This window comes from Lucilia cuprina, chromosome 4 (genome assembly GCF_022045245.1).
Source record: "Lucilia cuprina isolate Lc7/37 chromosome 4, ASM2204524v1, whole genome shotgun sequence".
Classification (NCBI taxonomy): Eukaryota; Metazoa; Arthropoda; class Insecta; order Diptera; family Calliphoridae; genus Lucilia; species Lucilia cuprina.
In genome coordinates, this window is record NC_060952.1 from 47,093,637 (window position 1) to 47,118,089 (window position 24,453).

At 31.7% G+C, this 24,453-nt stretch overlaps 1 protein-coding gene across 2 annotated transcripts; it reads left to right on the top strand.

The window, feature by feature from the left end:
* Window positions 1-906: 906 nt before the first annotated feature.
* LOC111678634 (centromere/kinetochore protein zw10) lies at window positions 907-15,076 on the top strand. Of its 2 annotated transcripts, none has more exons than XM_046949511.1 (6): window positions 907-944; window positions 1,234-1,909; window positions 1,984-2,607; window positions 13,931-14,279; window positions 14,365-14,627; window positions 14,689-15,076. In XM_046949511.1, exons 1-6 carry the CDS (start codon window positions 922-924, stop codon window positions 14,899-14,901), a joined length of 2,148 nt encoding a protein of 715 aa, XP_046805467.1. In that variant the 5' UTR covers window positions 907-921; the 3' UTR covers window positions 14,902-15,076. The 2 variants fall into 2 exon arrangements, with proteins under 2 accessions (XP_046805467.1, XP_023295807.2); XM_023440039.2 differs by lacking the exon at window positions 907-944 and adding an exon at window positions 948-1,079.
* Window positions 15,077-24,453: the final 9,377 nt, after the last annotated feature.

Consider the following 24,453-nt stretch of genomic DNA (forward strand, 5'->3'; position numbering starts at 1 on the left):
TATATTCCGGCAGCTTAATTTGAGTGCCTGAAGTTAGGTAAAACTTATTTTTTTGTGAAAATTAAACATAAAAAAGTACATATTTATAAAAAATATATTACGAATGAATGAATATTTATTGCGAATTGATAATTCTACTCCGGCGGAGTAATTTTCAATATTTGGCCATAATGTAGCAGCCGCCGGACGGGTAAATACCTTATATGGATTTTTTTATATAGAGCAGAACAGACTTTTTTAGTTAATCTGTTTATTTACATAGCGTATATATAAAACAATATTGTTTAATTTGTTAACATTTAATAGATTTCAAAATTAAGCCATAACGTGGAAGTCAGTTGCCGCCAGCCGGGTAAATACTTCATATGCGTTTCTTAATATTAAAAGTTCCGGAAGAGATTTTTTTTTAGTTAATCACGTTATCTACACAATTTTAATATAAAATATAAAACAATATTGTATAATATGTTACAATTTAATAGAAAAAATATTTTTCTTAAATAACATATTTGGAGACATACCAATTATGCCATTATTTAAATAAAATTTTATTTGTTTACGAGATGCTTGGTACTTTCAGATTTTTTACATAAATAATTCAAAATATTAACGAAGTTTTTCTCTATTTAACGGACATTTTTAAATATAAAAATGTAAACAATAACAAACTATGACAGCTACATAAACCAGGCGAATTAAGAAAAAAATTATCAGCTGATTGATTAACACCACCTTATATGAATTCGCCTTGAGTTCTCAACCGAATGCAAAAACGAAATACATGCAAAATGTTGTTGCAGAACTGACACCACCTTATATGAATTCGCCTTGGCCATCACCTTGTATGTATTCGCCTTGACAGCACTCATCGAAAATATGTATTTCAGTTTATCCAATCCTGAGTTAACGGCTATTTTTTAAATGTCTCCACCAATTATTATAAGGTGGTGTTAATAGAAAAGTGGATTTTTTAGAACGCTCTTTTATTTTTTATTATTGAGTCTGACAGCTTACTGTCACTTTTATGTGATGACATAATGTCAAAGTCCTCGTAAAATATATATAAAGGAATTCTCAAGGTTTGACTGATTTTGTGAAGACACTACCTTATAATTAATATACCTTGTTCTCCATTGTTTTTGTAATAAATCTGCAAACAAAATTAATATATTTAGCGTCTTGTTTTTGCAAAAAATAAAGATATAATAAGTATTATTTGTACAATTTAAATAGAATGATGGAGCCTACATTAGTAAATATAAAAAAAGAACTCAATGGTGATTTCTCAACGTCTGAAAGTACAAAAGCAAGTGTAATTCGTATTTTGGACCAGATCAGACGATTTCAGGAACGCATACGTAAACATATTGAGGATAACTATGTGGAATTTATGCCAAATCATACAACGTCGGACATGTATATCGATGAAGGAGAGACTCTATTGCGTGAAACAGAGCATTTGTTGAAAAATGTTGGCAGCGATGCAAGGCTGGCTTTAACAGAGGCCAACGCTGAACTGACGCATTGTGTAGATGAGTTGCGTGAAGTGGCTTTAGGTTTACGTGTTTCTTATCGCATATTAAAAATTGATGATTTATTCCAATATGTGGAGGAAGCAAATGCTACTAAAGACTATTTGATGGTTTTAGATTTATTGGGAAAATTAAAATGTTTGATTTGCAGTGAATCCGCATCGGAGGTCGATCGATTGTTTCAAAAGGCTGACTGCTATGATACAATCAAAGTAAAATATCATATTCAAGCAAATATATTACAGCAAAATCTGCAGCAGAGATTTGATCGTCTGGTTATGTTCTCGGAAAAGAGTTTTCCGTCAGCAAAAAATGTAACGCTCCAAGTATCGAAGGATGTCAATCAATTGCAGGACACTGTTATGGCTTTATTTCAGGTAGAGGTTTAAAACAGTAAAACAACAGTTTCCCTAAACATTTTAACATTTGACCGTTGTTGGTTTATTTTAAGGCACGTTACAATCCGATGAAGATATGTGACTTCTTATTGGATAATTGTTTTGTACCGATGGTCACAAAGCCTGTTTCCGTCGAGTATTCAACAGATAATGCTGAATATTACCAACTTAATATATCGTATTCGCTAAAGGAGCTCGGTAGAAGTTTACGACCTTCATACAAGCAAGTGTTCATGCATATCAAGTCGCTCTTAGATTGTTTGACTAATATAAATGTAAATCTGTCCGGAAATCAACATGTATTTACAATAATTGGAAGCCATATTAAAGAACGTCTGCTAAAGCTCATTGTAAATGAGTGTCTCATCCATGCAGTACCCGAAACGATGGATGATTATCAAGAGTCAACTCTAGTAGATGATGTTTTACGTTTCGAACAAACTTTAGCAGATGCATTTTTTATTGATCCTGAGACAGACTGTGCCCTCTCTGAGTTTACCCAAAAATTTGATACATACTTTAGACAACGTTTTAGTAGAAAAGTTTTGGAAAGTGCTCGTGAAATAATGCAAAAAGATTTGCAAGACATGGCTACCATAGCTGAGGGAAACACAGCCGAAGAAGTAGCAAAAAATCCGTTTTTATTTCCTCAATGTATGATATCGAAAAGTACTCTGGTAAGTTGATATATATTTTTTTAACAAAACAGTATTTTTATACCCTTCACCTTCGTGAGAAGGGTATATATAAGTTTGTCATTCCGTTTGTAAATTCTATAATATAATTTTCCGAACCCATTAAGTATATATTCTGGATCCTTATAGTTAGGGGAGTTGATTAAGCTATGTCCGTCTGTCTGTCTGTGTGATTGTTGAAATCAGTTTTTAGAGGATCCCAGATATCGGCGAGATCCGAATCTTTAATAATTCTGTTAGACATGCTTTTGAGAAGATCGTCATTTAAAATCAGCAAAATCGGTCCATAAATTCTGGAAATATGCAAAAATCCGAGACAACCCCTGAAAATTTCATCAAAAATTTATATCTTTTTCATGTAAGACAGAAATTGAAAAAAATAAAATACATAATCATACGGTAAATTTTGTTATTGTACTCATGTTTATAAAAATAAGGCAAAGCGAGAGCAGCAGAGTAAGAGTATGTTGTGTTTGAGTATTTATTTTTAAGAACTGATGTGATATGAAAAATATAATTATTACAATATAAAAAAATAATAGACGATCGAAACAAATTATATAAACATAAACAGTATTAAGAAATGTTAACTATAATGCAACAAATAATTATCATCAACACTTTCCCTTGTTATTTAGAGTTGACACTTTCCAAACCCAATAATTAACAAAGAAGTTTTAAACGTATTGGCTGAAGAGGTTTGGTTACGATGTCAGCTAGTTGATTTGAAGTTGAAATTTGCTGGACATCTAGTTTACGTTCAACTACCTTTTCTCGTACAAAGAAGTGCTCAATTGAAATATGTTTTGTTCTGCGTGGAATTATGGGTTTTGAGATAAACGAACTGCAGCGGCATTATCTACCTGCAGTACCGACACATTTTGAAAGTTTACAACATCAGAATGTAGACGACTCAACCAGATAATTTCTTTAGCAGCAGTGACAATTTCTGCTTTGGTTGTTGAAGTAGCGACTATAGTTTGACTTTGACTCGACCATGAAATTGCTCCTCCAGCATATTTAGTAACTACTCCTGATGTAGATCTTCCAGTTTTTGAACATCCACCAAAATCTGCATCACTGTAGCGTTCTAGTTCACATTTGTCATTTTTCTTGTATACTATACCAAAATCAATAGTTCCTGCAATGTATCTGAATACTCTTTTTACACGAGTGATGTCTTCAGATGTTGGATTTTCTAATGTTCTTGGAAGATATCCAACAGAGTATGCCAAATCTGGTGTACCAAGCATAAGATACATTAACGCGCCAACAGCTTGTCGATAAGGAAATTCATTTTTTTTACTTTCTTGAGATATTTCGTTCTTTCCCTGATCGTTTGATTTTAGCATTGGTGTATTTACCTTTTTGCAACTACTAAAGTTAAATCTCTCCAAAATCTTTTTTGCATAAGCTTCTTGACCAATTTTAATTACACTAATTTGTCTCTTTATCTGGATTCCAATAAAGTACTAGGAGTAATTTCTTGCCATTTCTTTCCCTGATATAAAAACATGGATCTGATTCGCTTGCTTTAAATCCAAGATTTACTAAGTGTTTCCAAGTCTTCTATTCCAACATCTTGGCGCTTGCTTAAGACCATAAAGACTTCTTTTAAGTCTTAGCAACTGGACTATAGTCTATTTCAGCGCGTTGGATAAATCCTTTTATTACTAGCCGAGCTTTAAATTTATCTATGGATCCATCTGGATTAGTTTTTACCTTAAATACCCACTTACATGGTAACTAGAGTATTCAATTATTCGGGTTTTTGTCTTATTCGGTTTATTCGACAAATAATTATTTGAGGTTTTACGTTAGCCGGTTAATAATCGGATAATTAAAAATTATTCGGTCATTCGAATAAAAGGAAACTAGATATTATTATTGCTATTAAGAATAATTTTCTTTATATACACCAGCGTTGCGCGTTCATATTGTTCTAATTACGAAGATTTTCGGCAATTCACACGTACACAACCCGATAAAACTCATAGCAAGCGCGTAAAACTTGCAAAAATTTGTAAAAACAACAACAATATTTTCAAACAAGAAAATAACTTGCAAAAAACCCGTACACTCCAAAAACTTTTCAGGAATGCATAATATTTAAAAATACATAAAAAACAATATATTTTAATACTTTTTTTGTAAACATTTTACATTAAAAGCTTTAATCTTTGTTTAGAAATAAACTTTTTCTCTTCTTTGAATATGCTTTATCTGTAAAATTTACAATTTTACTTCTTATAAAATTTGATCATAGCAAGCGTAACTAGCAAATCTTTTTTTCTAAGTGTTTTTAAGTATTTTCTTACCACTACAATAACAGTTTTCTTTCTGCGCTTGGCTGATATACACCCTGTAACATTTATAAATAAAGCATTAAGGGGCCTTCAGACGATCACACTTTACATACTACAAGTCTAATGAAAAAGTAAAATGATATTCCATCCGTATAACAAAAAAGAGAATAAAAGTCCTATGATTTATATTTTTGTATTTACACGATTGGTACAAACAATTAAAAAGTCATATGGAAACAGTTGTTTCACTTTTTTTATACGTGTTTACATAAAAAATACATCCCTGATCTAATGAGACTGGCTGGTTTTTTGAATCATTTCAAAAAATGAAGAGAGCCATACGATTGACAAATTTTCCATCTGTATTGTCTCTCAATGTGTGATGGTTTCATTACATATTGCGTTTAGACTATTCCATCCGTACTCTTCTACACAAAATTTTGACAGATCATATTACTTGTGCGATCGTGTAAAGCCAGCTTTAAACAAATAGAAAAGTTGATAAGCATTTGAAAATAGATTCCACTTAATAATTGCGTACTCCGATTTTTATGTCCTTAAAAAAGGATTTCAATGTTTTAAAGACTACAAACGAATACTTAAAATATTTATATGTTTTTATAATGCTATTATTGGTATCAAATGAAAGCGGGGAATCTGTATATTCTATCTATATTACTTGATGATTTGAAATAAATTATATTATTTCGAAGCAGAGGAACTCAGCTACATTTAAAATTAATAATAATACCAACTTTTTAATATAAATTTGGAATTCCATCTTTTGAAATTGGATTACTTTTAAACTTTAAAGTCATTTTACAGGAGCATAAGAGCTGAAGATCTGTACGCACAGATTTTTTTCATGTTTGAAAATACTTTTTGCCGGTTTAAACAAAACATATTATATTTCACTTCTATTCTTTGTTTGGTTTTTCATCAAATACTAGAAATTATTCCTGTTTATGTGAAATGCTTTTTTATATAAAGACATTACTGTTAAGATTTTCAACGAGTTCTAGAATTCATACGTTCCATTGAACACTAGTTCAACTATAGCTGTTGCTGAAAACTTATTAGAAATACTTAAGAACACAACAATGTTCCCAAAAAAACTGATTTAAAAATAAAAGCGATATAATTATTTCCAGGATTTCTTTTCAAAAATCATCAAATAAATTTTCTTTATTTTAGAAAATTGATTAAGAAAAGAAGAAAATTTATTATAAAAATATTAAATTTTGTAGAAAATAAATAGTAATTTTACTGCTAAATAGTGAGTTTTTTTAATCGGTTAATTGATAGAAAATATTCGGTTTATTCGTTATTTGAAATCTGACAATTTTCATTTATTCGAACGATTAATCGTCAAAAATTAATCGATTAACCGAACGACGATTAATCGTTTGAATACTCTAATGGTAACGCCTTTCTCCCTTTTGGAAAATTTCCCAAGTTTGGTTTGCTTTTAACACATTACTTTCTCATCACTAACACTTCGTTATAAGTTGATGGTGTTTTTATTTTACCAATAAAATCTGACATTGTCAATACGTAATCATGATTATTGTTCTATCTCTCAAACGTTTGGAAAGTGGAACATATTCTTCAAATGATGTATCATCTCTTCTACGCCTTTGCCTTTGTTCAGTTTCCACTTCTGTTGTACTATCTTCAGATATTTCGAAATATTCATTATCATTTGCAGCTTCTTCAAGAATATCTTCAGAATGTTCAATATCTTCTTCAAAATCAGCATCTTCAGCGCTTTTATCTTCTGGCTCCTCTTCATATATTTCAACTGGATTTTCAAATTTAGTTTTATAATCTTTAAATGGTAACTTAACTTCAGATGTTTCTTCAGGTGCATTTGGCAATTCTTTTTGTTTTATTTCACTTGACATCTTTTTATTTTCATTGCATTCTGTTAGTTTTTCATTGAATATTACTTTTCTAGATAATTCAACGGTATTTTTCTCTTTGTTATAAATTCTATATCTTTCCTCACCTCACCGTCTAACTTCCTCACCGTCTAACTTCTTTCTCTTTTGTTTCGGCACATGGAAATGACAAGTAGGGTAGAAGGGGGATCAATCGCCATGGGGGCACATCTGTCAATGCGAATAACTTGAAAACCGAGTAATCGATTTTATCGCATTATAAAATTTTGTTTTCGTTTATCGATTATCTATGATCCCTGAAAATTTGAAAGATTAACTTTACATATGATGAGAGGCAGACATGATTAATTGTTTTTAAAAGGGCTGTGAAAATATTTCACTGTGTGAACTTTTTGTGCTAACTTTTTTTGTTTTTGTGATAGAAAAAATATATTGGTAAGTATTAGAAGGTCAATAATAGTAAACGATAATATATAATAATAATTTTGATAATATAATTTGAAGCCCGAAAAAAATTGAAACTAAACCCCAGGACTGCCCGTGGGGCACATTCGCCAAATATATGTAATGCTTGTGATGTAGAACATAGTTTGAATTAAAGTATAAAACAGTTAAATAAGTTTTTATTTTTTAATTTTTTCTTTTATTTTATAAATGACAAATCTGCCCCATCCCCATGGCGTATTTACCCCATGGATGGGGCGGTATCGCTGTTTTTGGACAGTGCGGAAAAGTTAAAAAAATATGTACATGAGGATGACTTAGGAAATATTGAAAGGAATAAAACTAAAGCCAATATATCTAAGTATCCTAACCAAGAAAAAAATTAAGAATATGTATTGTGGTTTTAATTTGAGGCCGCCTCAAAAAAAGTGGCGTATGGTCCCCCTTCTGCCCTAGATCCTACAATTCTTAAATGTTTAATGCGAAGTTTCTTGCTTATTCATGACTCATGGGGACTGATGTCTTCCATAGATGATTTACTGGTTCTATTTAAGATATAAATGGCACTATTTACAAATTCTGGCCACAAAGCATCTGGAAACGTAATTTCGGAATTTGAGTACATAAATGTTCTGGCCATCTCAATAGTTGTCCGATTATCTCTTTCAGAACAACCATTCTGTTCAGGAGTATATGGTGCTGTTAATCTTTGTGAAATAGCATTTGAGTTCAATTAGCTTTAACATCTTTGTTGTTAAACTCTCCTCCATTATCACTCAAGAGTTCTTTAATTTTGTGACCCTGTATGTTGGCACTAGCAATCATACTTTTTAATGTATCCTTTACTTCTGATTTTTGAGCAACGAAATATCCATATCGAAATTTGGTAAAATGATCTTTATTTAAAACTAAATATCGCTTTCCTTTATAAGAAGCTGGAAAAGGTCCGCATATATCAGTTGTTATTAGTTCTCCTGGTGTTGTTGATTGTACTCTTGTTCCAAACGGGAATTTATGTGCTTTTCCATACACACATGGCTCACAGATTTCAGAATCGCATTTTGTTTTTATACCTTATATGTTCTCCATCATATGCTTAACGTGCCTTTTATCCTGATGACCCCATCTTTCATGGTATAGTTGCGGGCTTGATTTGTTAATAGCAATATTAACCTTTTCTGGAAGTATTGGTTTAATATCGGCTTTTTACAAACCACCACTTTCTTCATGATAGCCATAAAGCATCACTTTGCCATGGCTTTCAATGACTCACTTCCAGCTGACTTTATATCACAGGGCGTCTTGAATTTTTCAAAATCCATTGAAAATCCATTGAATTCGTTACATGTTGCGTAGCTCCATTGTATATCCACCAATCATTATTTGAAACCACTGTATTTATTTCATTGCAAATGAGAGGTAGACTAATATTATTGTTTTGACTTTTATCTTTGGGGGGATAACCGTCTGATATCCATTTTATACAATCTCTCACCCAATGACCTTTTCTTTTACAATAATTGCATGTAGATTCTTGTTTCTTATCGTCTCTACTGGCTGTCTTGAATTTATCATTCCTTGTAGCTTTTCACAACTAAGGCTTCTTGCTCTTCGTTCTTATCTTCAAATTTGCGATCGAAAAATTCTTAACATACATATATGTTTATAAAAACGAAACCACTAAACTTACAGCTTTATTTTTTTTATTTGATTCAAATTATTATTACAATTTGCAAAAAAAATATTTTTATAGTTTTAATCACTAGTGATGAAATTTTGAACCCTTTTCGGAAACCCTTCCATTAACGTTTTTATAGTACTTTCTGTCACTTTGCTCGAACATGTAGTCCATCTCCGTTTAAAATCTACCACACTTTTGGACACCTTTTTTGTACTCTTCAATTCTCTTTTAACAAGAGCCCAATATCTCTCCACTGGCCTTAGCTCCGGGCAGTTTGGAGGATTTGCCTCTCTTGGTACAAATACCACATTATTGTTCTTGTACCACTCAAGGGCTTGTTTACCATAGTAACAGGATGCCAAGTCAGGCCAAAAATAAGTGGACACATTATGAAGTCTTATGAATGGAAGCAGCCTTTTTTGTAAACATTCCTTGATGTAAATTTCGATATTTTAGAGAGCCCGTTGTAACAAATGATTGGCTTCTTTTGCCGCAACTGCATATTGCTTGCCATACCAAGAACTTTCTGGGAAATTTTGTCTGCTTTTGGGTCCTAAACTTTTCTTCAACATTCCCTCGAGCATCAGCAACATAAAACTTTTGACCTGGAAGTTGCGAAAAATCTGCCAGAACATACGTTTCGTCATCCATTATGCAGCAAGAATATTTTTTTATAAAACTTGACTTCAATTTCCGTGCTCTGTTTTTGGCCTCTAAATTTTTTAGCAGCGTTCCTGTCAGGAACTTTTTGAGCCTTGTATGTTTTTAAACCTGCATTAGCTTTAACTTTTCGTACCAAATAGTCCGAGCACTGAGCTAATCGAGCTGCTTTCCCACCGGATGTGTTGGAAGCTCTTTTGAAAATGCGTTCTATTTTTTGGCTTTAGAAACATCATGTGGACCATTCCTTCTACCTGAACCAGGTTTTCTATCAACTGACAAGTTCTCCCGGTACTGTTTAATAACATTGGAAACAGTTTGACGGCAGACCTTTGTATGCTTGGCCAACTTTTTGTAAGACCAAGTTGGGTTTAGTTGAAAATATTTAATAATTTCAGTACGCACTTTTTTCTGGTCACTCATTTTAATCAGATTAACAAAAAAATTAATATAATTCACATTACACATAATAACTGACATGTTTTTCAAAGGTAACATGTCCAAAAAAAAATCAAATAATACTTTGGTTAAAAAATGTAATGAAAAACGTGTGTTAAGAATTTTTCGATCTCACTCCTTATATTAAAATAAAAAAAATAATAAAAATAAACCTAATCTGACGATGCGCGGCTTAAAGCTTTTCTACCTAATATGACTAAAACTGAAATTTTAAATGATCCAAAGTATTAATTTTTAAAAATGTATAAAACAGCATTTAAATTGATTATAATTTTATTGGACCCAAGTGCTTTAAAGGGTTATTTATTTATTTATTTTTAAAAATGTATAGAACAGCATTTAAATAGATAAATTGAACTTAGGGGTTTTATTGGACCCAAGTGCTTTAAAGTGTTATTTTTTGGTTATTTAAAATATCGAACCATATAGTATAAATTCTTGTAATTTTAGTAAATATGGTTAACAAATAAATAATATTTTGAAACATTTTAATGAAAATTTCCAAATATTGCAGAATTTGTTCATAGACCTCTAAAGTTTACGCCTTAGAATTTTCCAATTTATATATAACTTAAGGGACATATTTTAAATTATCTGAGAAATAATTTTCTGTAAATATTTTGTATATCCCTGCAGGAAATGAAGCGATAATTGTCTTAATTCCACTAGTACTAATACTAGAACAACAGACACAAATGGGGTTAGAGTTTTTATGAAACTAGAAGTAGGTTCCCACATGCAGACTGATATTTATTTGACCCATACGCCAAACAAAAAATGAGTATTCTTTTATGCACACAATCGAAAAAGATCCGAACGTAAACATCTAGAAGGCTGAAATTTTTCACAGTTTCAATAGTCAAACCTGGCTTAAAAATACCTGAAAAGGATAATATCTTTCGATAAGTATTCCAAAAACCTAAAAACATAAGTTACCTATTTCTATATCCCATAGTAAATTTGCAATCTGCTATGTTGGATGAACATTCTGATGGTGTTTTTATAGGTAGTAAATCATCATCAAACAATATGTTTTTCAAAGGTAACTTGATCAAAAAAAAAAAAATCAAATAATACTTTGGTTGAAAAATGTAATGAAAAACGTGTGTTAAGAATTTTTCGATCTCACTCCTTACATACATAATTGATTTGTTATTTCATCAAATGATCTTTCGTCGTTTTTAGTTAACAGCATCCAACTGCTCTTAAAGTTTTCAAATTGTTCTGGTAATATTTGCATTATTTTACAAACCAATAATAATTCGGGTAACGTCTGCTCGTTTCTGCTTTTAAGCCCATTATTCAGTTCACTCCACAAACCTTTAAGTTTCGCGATATGCATTGACACATCTTGCTTAGGAGAACAACCAAATGAAAAAAACCGGTGCAAATTTGGAAAACTTGATCCTTTGATGAGGCTTCGTATAATGACTTCAATGCTTCCCATGCATTAGCAGCTAACTCAGTATCCATAATCTGCTGGTAAACATCATCAGATACAGCACTTGTGATCATTGATTTGGCGTAACTATTTGCTTTTCTAAAACTGTCAAATGATTCTCTATAAACTTTAATCTGAGTTTTTATTGCAGTTGTTGGCAATTCCAAAGGCTTGGTAAATTTTCTATCGATGACATCTAGAGCTCCATCGTGGTAGTCTAATAAATCTCTGATTTTTCTTTTCCAAATCGGCCAATCGGTTTCTCCCGCTAAAGGCTTTATATGTTTGGAAAAATCCATCTTAATGTTAAATGTTTTCCATCATAAAAACTTTTTTTATTGAAATAACAAAAATACTATTTTTTTATTTTTCAATTAATTTCTGGGCTCATAACCTGTTGTGTTTGAGTATTTATTTTTAAGAACTGATGTATTATGAAAAATATAATTATTACAATATAACAAAATATTGCATGATCAAAACAAATTAACTATAATACAACAAATAATTATCATCAACATAGTAGCAGAGCGAAAGTAGCACTAGTGTGTTGTTATTGGCTAGAAATATGAAAATAATTATGTGGAGCCTGGATTAAGTAAGAAGACATAAAACTGAAATTTTACAGATAAAACATGTCCAAAGAAAAATGTTTATTTCCTCACAAAGATTAATTTTTTTAATATAAAATTTAAAAAAAAATGTACTAAAAATATCGTTTTATTTTTTTTTTTAATTTTGTGCATTTCTAAAAAGTTTTTGGAGTGTATGATTTTTCTGCAAGTTATTCTCTTGTTTGCAAATGATTTTGTTTTTAAAAATTTTGTTTACAATTTCTAAAAGAAAACGTCAATAACCTACCTTGTTGAATGCTGTTAAGTACCAAACAATTTCAAAATCAAACAAAAGCTGATTTTAGACTTTTTCAAGTGTCAAAAGTAACATCTCTGTATACTTTTGTTGTCAAGCAACTAAAGAAATTTTTTTTATATTTACACTCTTGCTATGAGTCAAAGTAAATTAATATTAATTTACTTTGCTATGAGTTTTATTTACGATCGGGTTATGTACGTGGGAACTTACAGGGAACTTTTTGGTACTTTTTCGTTCTACAAAAGGTACTTTTTGAAATGTCTTTAATATTGAACCTAGAAACATGAAATTTTGCATGTAGGGCCACGACTAGGTAAGAACCTACAAAAAGGAACTTTTTAGTACTTTTTTCGATCTACAAAAGGTACTTTTTGAATTTTGTATAATATTAAACATAGAAACATGAAATTAAGTTTGTAGAGTTCGGACACATAAAAGTAATTTTTCGTTTTACAAAAGGTAATTTTTGAAATTTCTATAATATTGAACCTAGAAACATGACATTAATTATGTAGAGCCTGGATTAAGTGGGAACACATAAAAGGGGACTTTTTGGTACATTGTCGTTCTTCTTCATAAAGTACTTTTTGAAATTTCTATAATATTGAACGTAGAAACATGAAAGTATGAAGTATGAAGTCTGGATTAAGTGAGAACCCATAAAAGGGGACTTTTTGGTATCTTACTGTTTTGCAATTGGTATTTTTTGATTTTTTATAATAAAATTCGTACTGACTGTTTTTTTACGCATCATGGCGAAGGGTATATAAGATTCGGCACAGCCGAAAATAGAACTCTTACTTGTTTTTGTTGAATTTCATCATGTTAATACTTGATGGTTTTTGATAACTTTATACCAAGTTGGTATTACCATGTTTATAAAACCAAATAAAAAAGTAATACCTATTTATTTATCTAAAAAAGCAACAAAATTTACGGAATTGTTTAGTAAAACATTAAAAAAATTATATAAATAAAAAAAATCTCATTACCGCCAAAATACCGTTACCAACCCAGCAAAAAAGTAGTAAATGTAACAAACATTAAATACAAAAATCTAATAAAATTAATGTTTTTTTTAATATTTATTGTATGAAACTCACGTTTCTTTTGAATTCTATAATAGAGTTTCACATGACTGAATTGGGTGCAATTTTTCATGCCTTCAATTTAAACGCATTAACTAGAATACATACAAAAGAAATCATAACAAGTAAAAACCAAATACATCTACACAAACGTGTACATCTTTTTCTAATATACAGTGTTGTTGTTGCTTATTTAACAAAGCATGAAAAAATATGACAGTTTTTGATGAAATTTTTAGAGGTTGTCTCATATCTCCGTTATTTACCGACCGATTTTGCTGATTTTAAATAGCGATCTTCTCGAAAGCATGTGTAACAGAATTATTGAAGATTCGGATCTCGCCGAATCTTCTAATAAATCTAAAAAATTAAATAATAGTATTTGCATATGTTATCAGAAAAGTGTTAACCATAAATCAAAAAGATCATAATAATTTATTATTGCTTTGTAGGAATTAGTGAAGTTAATGGAACGTATTTTACGCCAACCTATGGATACATCAGCTAGTATAGAAAGCGAAGAAGCTAATAGTTTCCTGGCAGTAATTCCAATTATCCTCAACACCTACGTGGATATTGTTCCAGAAATACACGAAAAGTTACTTGAAAGTATCCCCCAACAAGCAGTACTTTTCTATAATAATTGCATGTTTTTGGCACATTGGGTTGCGAAAAATGCTGAAACTGACATACCTACTCATCCGGCATTAGTGAAAACTTTACAGGCGACTGGAGGCAGTATTTTCAAAGCTCAAGTTTTGCATCAGCAAAAAATACTTATGCAAATATTAAAGGACTTTGGTAAGACTCATAATTATCTACTAGCTTGAAGTGAAGTTAATATTTTTTAAAAATTTATTATTATAAATCTTATTTTTTTATGCAGATCTCTCAGACACACATTCAATTGGTTCGGCACCACTTAAATTGTTACGCCAATGTTTGCGACAAATGGACTTGCTAAAAAATGTTTGGTTGAATGTATTACCTGACGCTATTTATAACACAACATTTTGTAATTTGTTAAATGATTTTTGTCAAGATATAATGAAGCGTATACTCTCACTTGAAGATATATCTGCCACAGTTGCTAGTGAATTAAGTGAACTTATCGAGGTGATTTTGGATAAATCACCTGGTCTATTTAAGGTTAGTTTTACTTAACGATTGACTGTTTTTGAAATTAAATATTTGATATTTTTATTTACAGGATAAACATGAAACTCTACGCGTTTCTTGTTGGATGAAACTACAACAATTAAAAATGATTCTAAATGCATCTTTGCAAGAAATTACTGAGCAGTGGTGTGATGGTGCCGGTATTTTGACAGCTAATTACAAAGCAGAAGAGATTCGACATTTAATAAGAGCTTTATTCCAAAATACAGATCGTCGTGCTAAAGCATTGTCTAGAATAGTTTAGTTAAGACTATTATTTAATTTCTATTTTTACATCTGTAATCTTTATATATAAAATGAATTTATGTATACATATTATTTAGTTTGTTTGAAATGTTACATAAGAGATATTCCAACTGAAAGGCTGTATCGATTTTCAATAATTACTAAAGTAAATGCCATATTTCTGAAACGACAAAGTTTTCTTACAAAATACTGAAAAAGGGAACAAAATGAAAGAGCAAAAAATATCAGAAAATGTGCAGGCTTTCTATATACAGTGTCTCTCATAAGTATTCGAATTTAGGTATAATATAAAAATAAACTAAATTTAATAACATTTTTGTATGCAAAATAATAAATTAATTTGTTAAATTCTCTAGACAGTTCTTAGCTTTGTTATCACGTTTTTTAAAACTTTAAAAATTCAAATTTACTTAAATTAATTTAGATTGATTTAAAAATAGTCCATAAAATTACCTCATAAAAGTATACGATTTTTTCTGTATTTTATCTTTGACTATATTATACGAAACACAAAAATTAGAATCGAATGTTTATTTTGCTAAAAATTGTTTTAAGGGGTAACTACCAACCGAATGGATATATTTTTGGACCATTTGTCCACAATTTTGGGGCATTTAAACCATATTTTTATGTAATATCATTAAAATGGCGATATTTGTATTTTTTCTCCTTTTTCCCAGAGATAAAATCAAAATTTGTTATTGGGATTTAAAACAATAACAAATTTAACATTTAAAACAATTTTTAGCAAAAAAAAACCATTTGATTCTAATTTTTGTGTTTCGTATAATATAGTCAAATATGAAATACAGAAAAAATTCGTATACTTTTGTGAGGTAATTTTATGGACTTTTTAATAAGGCTAAATTAATTTAAGCAAATGTGAATTTTTAAAGTTTTAAAAAGCGTGATATCAAAACTAAGGACTGTCTCGAAAATTTAACAAATTAATTTATTAATTTTTCATACAAAATATGTTATTAAATTTGGTTTCTTTTTATATTATACCTAAATTCGAATACTTATGAGAGACACTGTATATATATAATTAATAGGCAAAGCGATTTTTTGTGACCCCGTTATACTCTTACAGTATACATCTGATTTTGACCAAGGGTATAACAGTTTGCCTATTATTCTGAAAAATTTAGAAATTCGTTAAAAATTCTGCTAAAGTATAAGAATTATTTCAGGAAATAGACATAGCTGAAAGAATTCTTTATTGGGTATGCACATAATATGAAGAGAATTGTTTTTGTAACTTCATCAGACAATTAAGCGAATAATATAAATTTCCTTTAGATATTTAACAGAATAGTCTGATTAGCTGAAAAAATTTTAATAAAAACCATTCACAAACCTGTTTATATTGAAATTCGTGAACTGTACTTTAAAAGGGAATTTAATTTTTATTTTCACAGTTGGTTATTGAAAATTAGCAGTTTTCGTTTTACTTACGTAGATATGAAACTTATTGCATTATTTTTTTTTTTTTGAAAACCAAAAGGGCGTAAGTAACATTAAAAAATAGTAAGGTTCAACATTTTTAACTTAATTCCAATCGGTTTTTGTTGGTCGAATAGACCAAAACATGGAAGGCATAAGGCTTCTTTGTAGGGTTCTATAAATCGACTTTCGAATAATCGACTTTTTGTTGAAAAAAAAGACAAAAAGTCGAAGTCGACTATTTTGTTCCAAAAAAGTCGATAACTCGACTATCGTCTGTGAAAAAAGTAGAAAAGACGACTTTAGAAATAAAAGTAGAAAAAATTCGGAAAAAGTCGAAAAGTCTAAAAAATTCAAAAATTGTCAAACAGTCAAAAATTGTTGAAAATCGAAAAAAAGTCGAAAATCGTCGACAAGTGTGAAATGGCCGAAAAGTCAAAAAAAGACTGCTATTGCCGCTAAGTCGGAAAAAGTGGAAAAGTCGACTATTTACAAAATACTAAAAGTCTAAAAGTCGACTTTTAACTAACTGAAAAAAGTCGAAAAGACGAAAAATCGACTTTCCATAAAATGCAAAAACTAACTAAATGCAAAAAGTCGAAAGTCGACTATTCGTTTCAACTATAGAACCCTACTTCTTTGTTTTCGTAAAGATTTTCAAAAATAGGATTTTTTTTTAAATTCTAAAGCTTTTAAAGTAAACTCTAAATCGCAAGGATTCGCAAAAGTGTAATTTTTGCTATATTTAATGCCAACTTAAAACATCGAAGTTAAAAATTCAAAAGAATTTTACAATTTACATGAATTTTAAGGTAATTTTAGATTATCGTTTATTTTAATTGTAGGAGTGTAAAATTTAGTAGGAACATGCATTTTAATACGGTGCATCATAATCAATTAAAAACTTATTCTTTTGTATGTGTTTGTATGTTTGTTTGGACTTTATAGACAGCTAAACGGCTGAACTGATTTTTCTAAAAATTTCACAGTCTCTTCCTGTATGTCTCAAAGGAATTATAATTCCTAAAGTCAGTTTCTGGACCAAAAAGTCCTTTAAAAATTTACAAATTGATAATGAGCTTAAATCAGGAAATTTTGACTAATTTGTAGACAAATTTAAGAAACTTTCTTCGAGAAATTATACTGAAATCAGCACTTTCGATCACTGGTAGGAAACTAAGGACACTTTCAAATTAGTTGTTTTAATTTTCCTACGTGCAGTAGATTTTATAAACTGTTCAGTTTAAATTTGGTCACACTTTACTTTGAATTGTAGTGCCCCTGGTGTAAAGAGACAAAAGGCTTCGGGCAGTTTATTAACTACAAAGATACGTACCATTAACCATACAAAATTTCAAGCGATTTTCTTGCTATTTGAAAAATTACATGTAATTGTAGAAATTCTGAAATGAAATTCTGGACAAAATCATGAAAATGTGTGCTCCTTGCAAGATTTCAAAATTCTTAAAAAAGAACAAAATTACTGTCCTAGGAAAATATGAATTTTGACAGAGAAAACAAAACAAATTTAATTTTAACAACTTTAATTTTAACAACCATTTTTAAAACCACCGTTTTTGTCTCATCATTGTTTCTCAAATACATCCATTTATACAAAAGTATGTTTAACAAGTAAGAGTGCTATATTCGCCTGTACCGAATCTTATATACCCTTCACCATAGTGTATTTAAAACATATTAGTTTTATAAATTTTTTCTCGACTACATCGTTATTACACCAAAAGCAAAACAAAATGAACAAAAACAACGCTAAACGAAATAAAAAACAAAATACACAAGGCATCTAAACCAACAGACATCTTAACATACATAACGAAAGACACAGAAAAACAAAAATAAAAAAAACAACGCAATAAAGCCAACCTACATCCAAATATACGAACAGAATTCACAAAAACAAAATACACAACTCAATGACGCCAACAGCATCCAAACATAAAAAATACACAGCTGAATAAAACCAAATACATCTACACACACGTGTACATCTTTTTATACAGTGTTGTTGTAGCTCATTTAACAAAGCATGAAAAAATATGACATTTTTTGATGAAATTTTCAGAGGTTGTCTCGGATTTTTGCTCATATCTCCGTTATTTACCGACCGATTTTGCAGATTTTAAATAGCGATCTTCTCGAAAGCATGTCTACGTCTTTTTATACAGTGTTGTTGTAGTTCATTTAACAAAGCATGAAAAAATATTTTTTGAAATACATTTTTTGATGAAATTTTCAGAGGTTGTCTCGGATTTTTGCTCATATCTCCGTTATTTACCGACCAATTTTGCTGATTTTAAATAGCGATCTTCTCGAAAGCATGTCTAACAGAATTATTGAAGATTCGGATCTCGCCGATATCTGGGGTCCTTTAAAAACTGATTTCAACAGACGGACATGGCTTAATCGACTCCGCTATCTATAAGTATCCAGAATACTTTATAGGGTCGGAAAATTATATTAAAGAAATTACAAACGGAATGACAAACTTATATAAGGAAAAATTCTTAACACACGTTTTTCATTACATTTTTCAACCAAAGTATTATTTGATTTTTTTTTTTGATCAAGTTACCTTTGAAAAACATATCAGTTTTTATGTGTAATGTCAATTATATTAATTTTTTTGTTAATCTGATTAAAATGAGTGACCAGAAAAAAGTGCGTACTGAAATTATTAAATATTTTCAACTAAACCCAACTTGGTCTTACAAAAAGTTGGCCAAGCATACAAAGGTCTGCCGTCAAACTGTTTCCAATGTTATTAAACAGTACCGGGAGAACTTGTCAGTTGATAGAAAACCTGGTTCAGGTAGAAGGAATGGTCCACATGATGTTTCTAAAGCCAAAAAAATAGAACGCATTTTCAAAAGAGCTCCCAACACATCCGGTAGGAAAGCAGCTCGGTTAGCTCAGTGCTCGGACTATTTGGTACGAAAAGTTAAAGCTAATGCAGGTTTAAAAAACATACAAGGCTCAAAAAGTTCCTGACAGGAACGCTGCTTAAAATTTAGAGGCCAAAAACAGAGCACGGAAATTGAAGTCAAGTTTTATAAAAAAATATTCTTGCTGCATAATGGATGACGAAACGTATGTTCTGGCAGATTTTTCGCAACTTCCAGGTCAAAAGTTTTATGTTGCTGATGCTCGAGGGAATGTTGAAGAAAAGTTTAGGACCCAAAAGCAGACAAAATTTCCCAGAAAGTTCTTGGTATGGCAAGCAATATGCAGTTGCGGCAAAAGAAGCCAATCATTTGTTACAACGGGCTCTATAAATTCCGAAATTTATATCAAGGAATGTTTACAAAAAAGGCTGCTTCCATTCATAAGACTTCATAATGTGTCCACTTATTTTTGGCCTGACTTGGCATCCTGTCACTATGGTAAACAAGCCCTTGAGTGGTACAAGAACAATAATGTGGTATTTGTACCAAGAGAGGCAAATCCTCCAAACTGCCCGGAGCTAAGGCCAGTGGAGAGATATTGGGCTCTTGTTAAAAGAGAATTGAAGAGTACAAAAAAGGTGTCCAAAAGTGTGGTAGATTTTAAACGGAGATGGACTACATGTTCGAGCAAAGTGACAGAAAGCACTATAAAAACGTTAATGGAAGGGTTTCCGAAAAGGGTTCAAAATTTCATCACTAGTGATTAAAACTATAAAAATATTTTTTTTTTGTAAATTGTAATAATAATTTGAATCAAATAAAAAAAATAAAGCTGTAAGTTTAGTGGTTTCTTTTTTATAAACATATATGTATGTTAAGAATTTTTCGATCTCACTCCTTATACCCTTCTCACGAAGGTGAAGGGTATAAAAATATTTTTAATCATTAGCTTTTATGCATCCACACTTAAGTTTTGACTGGATTTAGACACCACTTATTAAATCCGAAGAAATAAAGGTTTAAAGGTCAAATATCGTTAGATATACAAAAAACATACCCAAATTATTTTACTTAAATGGTAAATGGAAAATGTGTACTGGAGTTATTCAAAATCATTATATAATTTGAAAAGCTTGCAATAAATACGGCGCTACATACAGAAAAAGTTGTGCAGAATTTTTGGTGGATAATTTTCTAAATGTATAAAAAGATATCGAAGATGAATTCATCCAAATTTTATATTAACAATACTTTATATGCATCACTTGAGAGGTCTAGGTTAGGTGTTTAGGCTGCAAAGACGCATACTTAGGTCCTATTGGTCCCTTTGTGATACCTGTAAAGATAATAGAAGATAAAAGAAAATGGGTAGGAGTTTTAGGATCGAGACGAGGTAGGGAGTAGGTATAAAGTGAAAAGCTTAGAATAGTGAAGAATTGAGATAGAGATGGAAGAGAAAATAGACGGATCTGTCCTTGTGGACTAATAAGTGCCTTGATTGAGTATGGCTCGGTGGTCCTAAAACCAATTACTGTGCCTGACGAAGGCATTAATATTATCCAGTCTTAACCTGGATAGTTCTGGCAAATCATCGAATACTCACTTCCCTAAATATTCGAATCGTGTGTTTGACAGAGAAGATGTTCAATAGATTCTTCCTCCTCTTCATCTTGACAACTTCTGCAGAAGTCGTTGTGGGGAATACCAAGCCTTCTTGCATGGTTTCCAAATAACTTATGTCCCGTGATGACAGCAACAAGGTTACTGATGTGAGGACGGTTTAGTTGCAAAAGATATGACGTACGTTTACTGTCCAGACTTCCTTGTGCTGATGCAAGTTGGTTCATTACGCCATCTTATCTAAGAAAGTTCATAAATTTTCTTTCTATTAGGTTTTTGCAAACTTTTAGCTGTATTCCGCAAAAGATGTCTATGTCCCTATCGGACATTGATGCTCCTATTTTCGCTAACTCATCAGCAATACAGTTGCCAGTCAAACACCTGTGTCCCCGTACCCATCTGAGCACGATTGTTGAATGTCTCGCCATCTTGTTTAAGGATGCCCGGCATTCCTGGACTAGTTTAGATGTAGTATATACACCAATCAGAGATTTGATAGCAGCTTGGCTATCGATAGAAATTTGAATATCTCTGTTTGATATTCTGTAGTACAAGAGCCAATTTGCTGCTCTTTTTATGGCTGATAGTTCAGCCGTAGTGGACTACAATTATCCTGTATCCTAAAGTTTTTTCTAATTCCAAATTCAGGAATGAAAATGCCACCTCCCACTCGTTCCCCTTTCTTAGAACCGTCCGTGTAAATCAAGAGGATTCTTAGGAAGCTATCTTCCTCCGGTGCAGAGTTTTCGGATATGATGTAGCCGAAGTCCCTGTGGAGAAAAGGTTTGGGTAAGCAATAGTCAATATTATCTGGGAGAATAGATGTTTCCTCTATAATACTCGCATGGCCGTATGGCCTGTATGTCGAAGCATTTATAGCATTGATACTGAGGGCAGTGCTAAGTGGCAGTTTTCTGGCTGCCAGATCAGTTGGGATCCAATTAAGCATTGCGAATAGAGATTTGGTGGATATTGTTCTCAGTGCTCCTGTTATAAGGATTGCTGTCCTTCTTAGTACCTTGTCATGTACAATTGGACTATTTGGTATGAAAAGTTAAAGCTAATGCAGGTTTAAAAACATACAAGGCTCAAAAAGTTCCTGACAGGAACGCTGCTTAAAATTTAGAGGCCAAAAACAGAGCACGGAAATTGAAGTCAAGTTTTATAAAAAAATATTCTTGCTGCATAATGGATGACGAAACGTATGTTCTGGCAGATTTTTCGCAACTTCCAGGTCAAAAGTTTTATGTTGCTGATGCTCGAGGGAATGTTGAAGAAAAGTTTAGGACCCAAAAGCAGACAAAATTTCCCAGAAAGTTCTTGGTATGGCAAGCAATATGCAGTTGCGGCAAAAGAAGCCAATCATTTGTTACAACGGGCTCTATAAATTCCGAAATTTATATCAAGGAATGTTTACAAAAAAGGCTGCTTCCATTCATAAGACTTCATAATGTGTCCACTTATTTTTGGCCTGACTTGGCATCCTGTCACTATGGTAAACAAGCCCTTGAGTGGTACAAGAACAATAATGTGGTATTTGTACCAAGAGAGGCAAATCCTCCAAACTGCCCGGAGCTAAGGCCAGTGGAGAGATATTGGGCTCTTGTTAAAAGAGAATTGAAGAGTACAAAAAAGGTGTCCAAAAGTGTGGTAGATTTTAAACGGAGATGGACTACATGTTCGAGCAAAGTGACAGAAAGCACTATAAAAACGTTAATGGAAGGGTTTCCGAAAAGGGTTCAAAATTTCATCACTAGTGATTAAAACTATAAAAATATTTTTTTTTGTAAATTGTAATAATAATTTGAATCAAATAAAAAAAAAATAAAGCTGTAAGTTTAGTGGTTTCTTTTTTATAAACATATATGTATGTTAAGAATTTTTCGATCTCACTCCTTATACCCTTCTCACGAAGGTGAAGGGTATAAAAATATTTTTAATCATTAGCTTTTATGCATCCACACTTAAGTTTTGACTGGATTTAGACACCACTTATTAAATCCGAAGAAATAAAGGTTTAAAGGTCAAATATCGTTAGATATACAAAAAACATACCCAAATTATTTTACTTAAATGGTAAATGGAAAATGTGTACTGGAGTTATTCAAAATCATTATATAATTTGAAAAGCTTGCAATAAATACGGCGCTACATACAGAAAAAGTTGTGCAGAATTTTTGGTGGATAATTTTCTAAATGTATAAAAAGATATCGAAGATGAATTCATCCAAATTTTATATTAACAATACTTTATATGCATCACTTGAGAGGTCTAGGTTAGGTGTTTAGGCTGCAAAGACGCATACTTAGGTCCTATTGGTCCCTTTGTGATACCTGTAAAGATAATAGAAGATAAAAGAAAATGGGTAGGAGTTTTAGGATCGAGACGAGGTAGGGAGTAGGTATAAAGTGAAAAGCTTAGAATAGTGAAGAATTGAGATAGAGATGGAAGAGAAAATAGACGGATCTGTCCTTGTGGACTAATAAGTGCCTTGATTGAGTATGGCTCGGTGGTCCTAAAACCAATTACTGTGCCTGACGAAGGCATTAATATTATCCAGTCTTAACCTGGATAGTTCTGGCAAATCATCGAATACTCACTTCCCTAAATATTCGAATCGTGTGTTTGACAGAGAAGATGTTCAATAGATTCTTCCTCCTCTTCATCTTGACAACTTCTGCAGAAGTCGTTGTGGGGAATACCAAGCCTTCTTGCATGGTTTCCAAATAACTTATGTCCCGTGATGACAGCAACAAGGTTACTGATGTGAGGACGGTTTAGTTGCAAAAGATATGACGTACGTTTACTGTCCAGACTTCTTTGTGCTGATGCAAGTTGGTTCATTACGCCATCTTATCTAAGAAAGTTCATAAATTTTTTTTCTATTAGGTTTTTGCAAACTTTTAGCTGTATTCCGCAAAAGATGTCTATGTCCCTATCGGACATTGATGCTCCTATTTTCGCTAACTCATCAGCAATACAGTTGCCAGTCAAACACCTGTGTCCCCGTACCCATCTGAGCACGATTGTTGAATGTCTCGCCATCTTGTTTAAGGATGCCCGGCATTCCTGGACTAGTTTAGATGTAGTATATACACCAATCAGAGATTTGATAGCAGCTTGGCTATCGATAGAAATTTGAATATCTCTGTTTGATATTCTGTAGTACAAGAGCCAATTTGCTGCTCTTTTTATGGCTGATAGTTCAGCCGTAGTGGACTACAATTATCCTGTATCCTAAAGTTTTTTCTAATTCCAAATTCAGGAATGAAAATGCCACCTCCCACTCGTTCCCCTTTCTTAGAACCGTCCGTGTAAATCAAGAGGATTCTTAGGAAGCTATCTTCCTCCGGTGCAGAGTTTTCGGATATGATGTAGCCGAAGTCCCTGTGGAGAAAAGGTTTGGGTAAGCAATAGTCAATATTATCTGGGAGAATAGATGTTTCCTCTATAATACTCGCATGGCCGTATGGCCTGTATGTCGAAGCATTTATAGCATTGATACTGAGGGCAGTGCTAAGTGGCAGTTTTCTGGCTGCCAGATCAGTTGGGATCCAATTAAGCATTGCGAATAGAGATT

Bases quoted from the DNA above. Each gene is read 5' to 3' on its own strand.
- LOC111678634 (XM_046949511.1), top strand. From the start codon at position 922: ATGTCTCCACCAATTATTATAAG. The intron at 2,608-13,930 runs GTAAGTTGATAT...ATTGCTTTGTAG, and splicing joins TGATATCGAAAAGTACTCTG to GAATTAGTGAAGTTAATGGA. The intron at 14,280-14,364 runs GTAAGACTCATA...TTTTTTATGCAG, and splicing joins GCAAATATTAAAGGACTTTG to ATCTCTCAGACACACATTCA.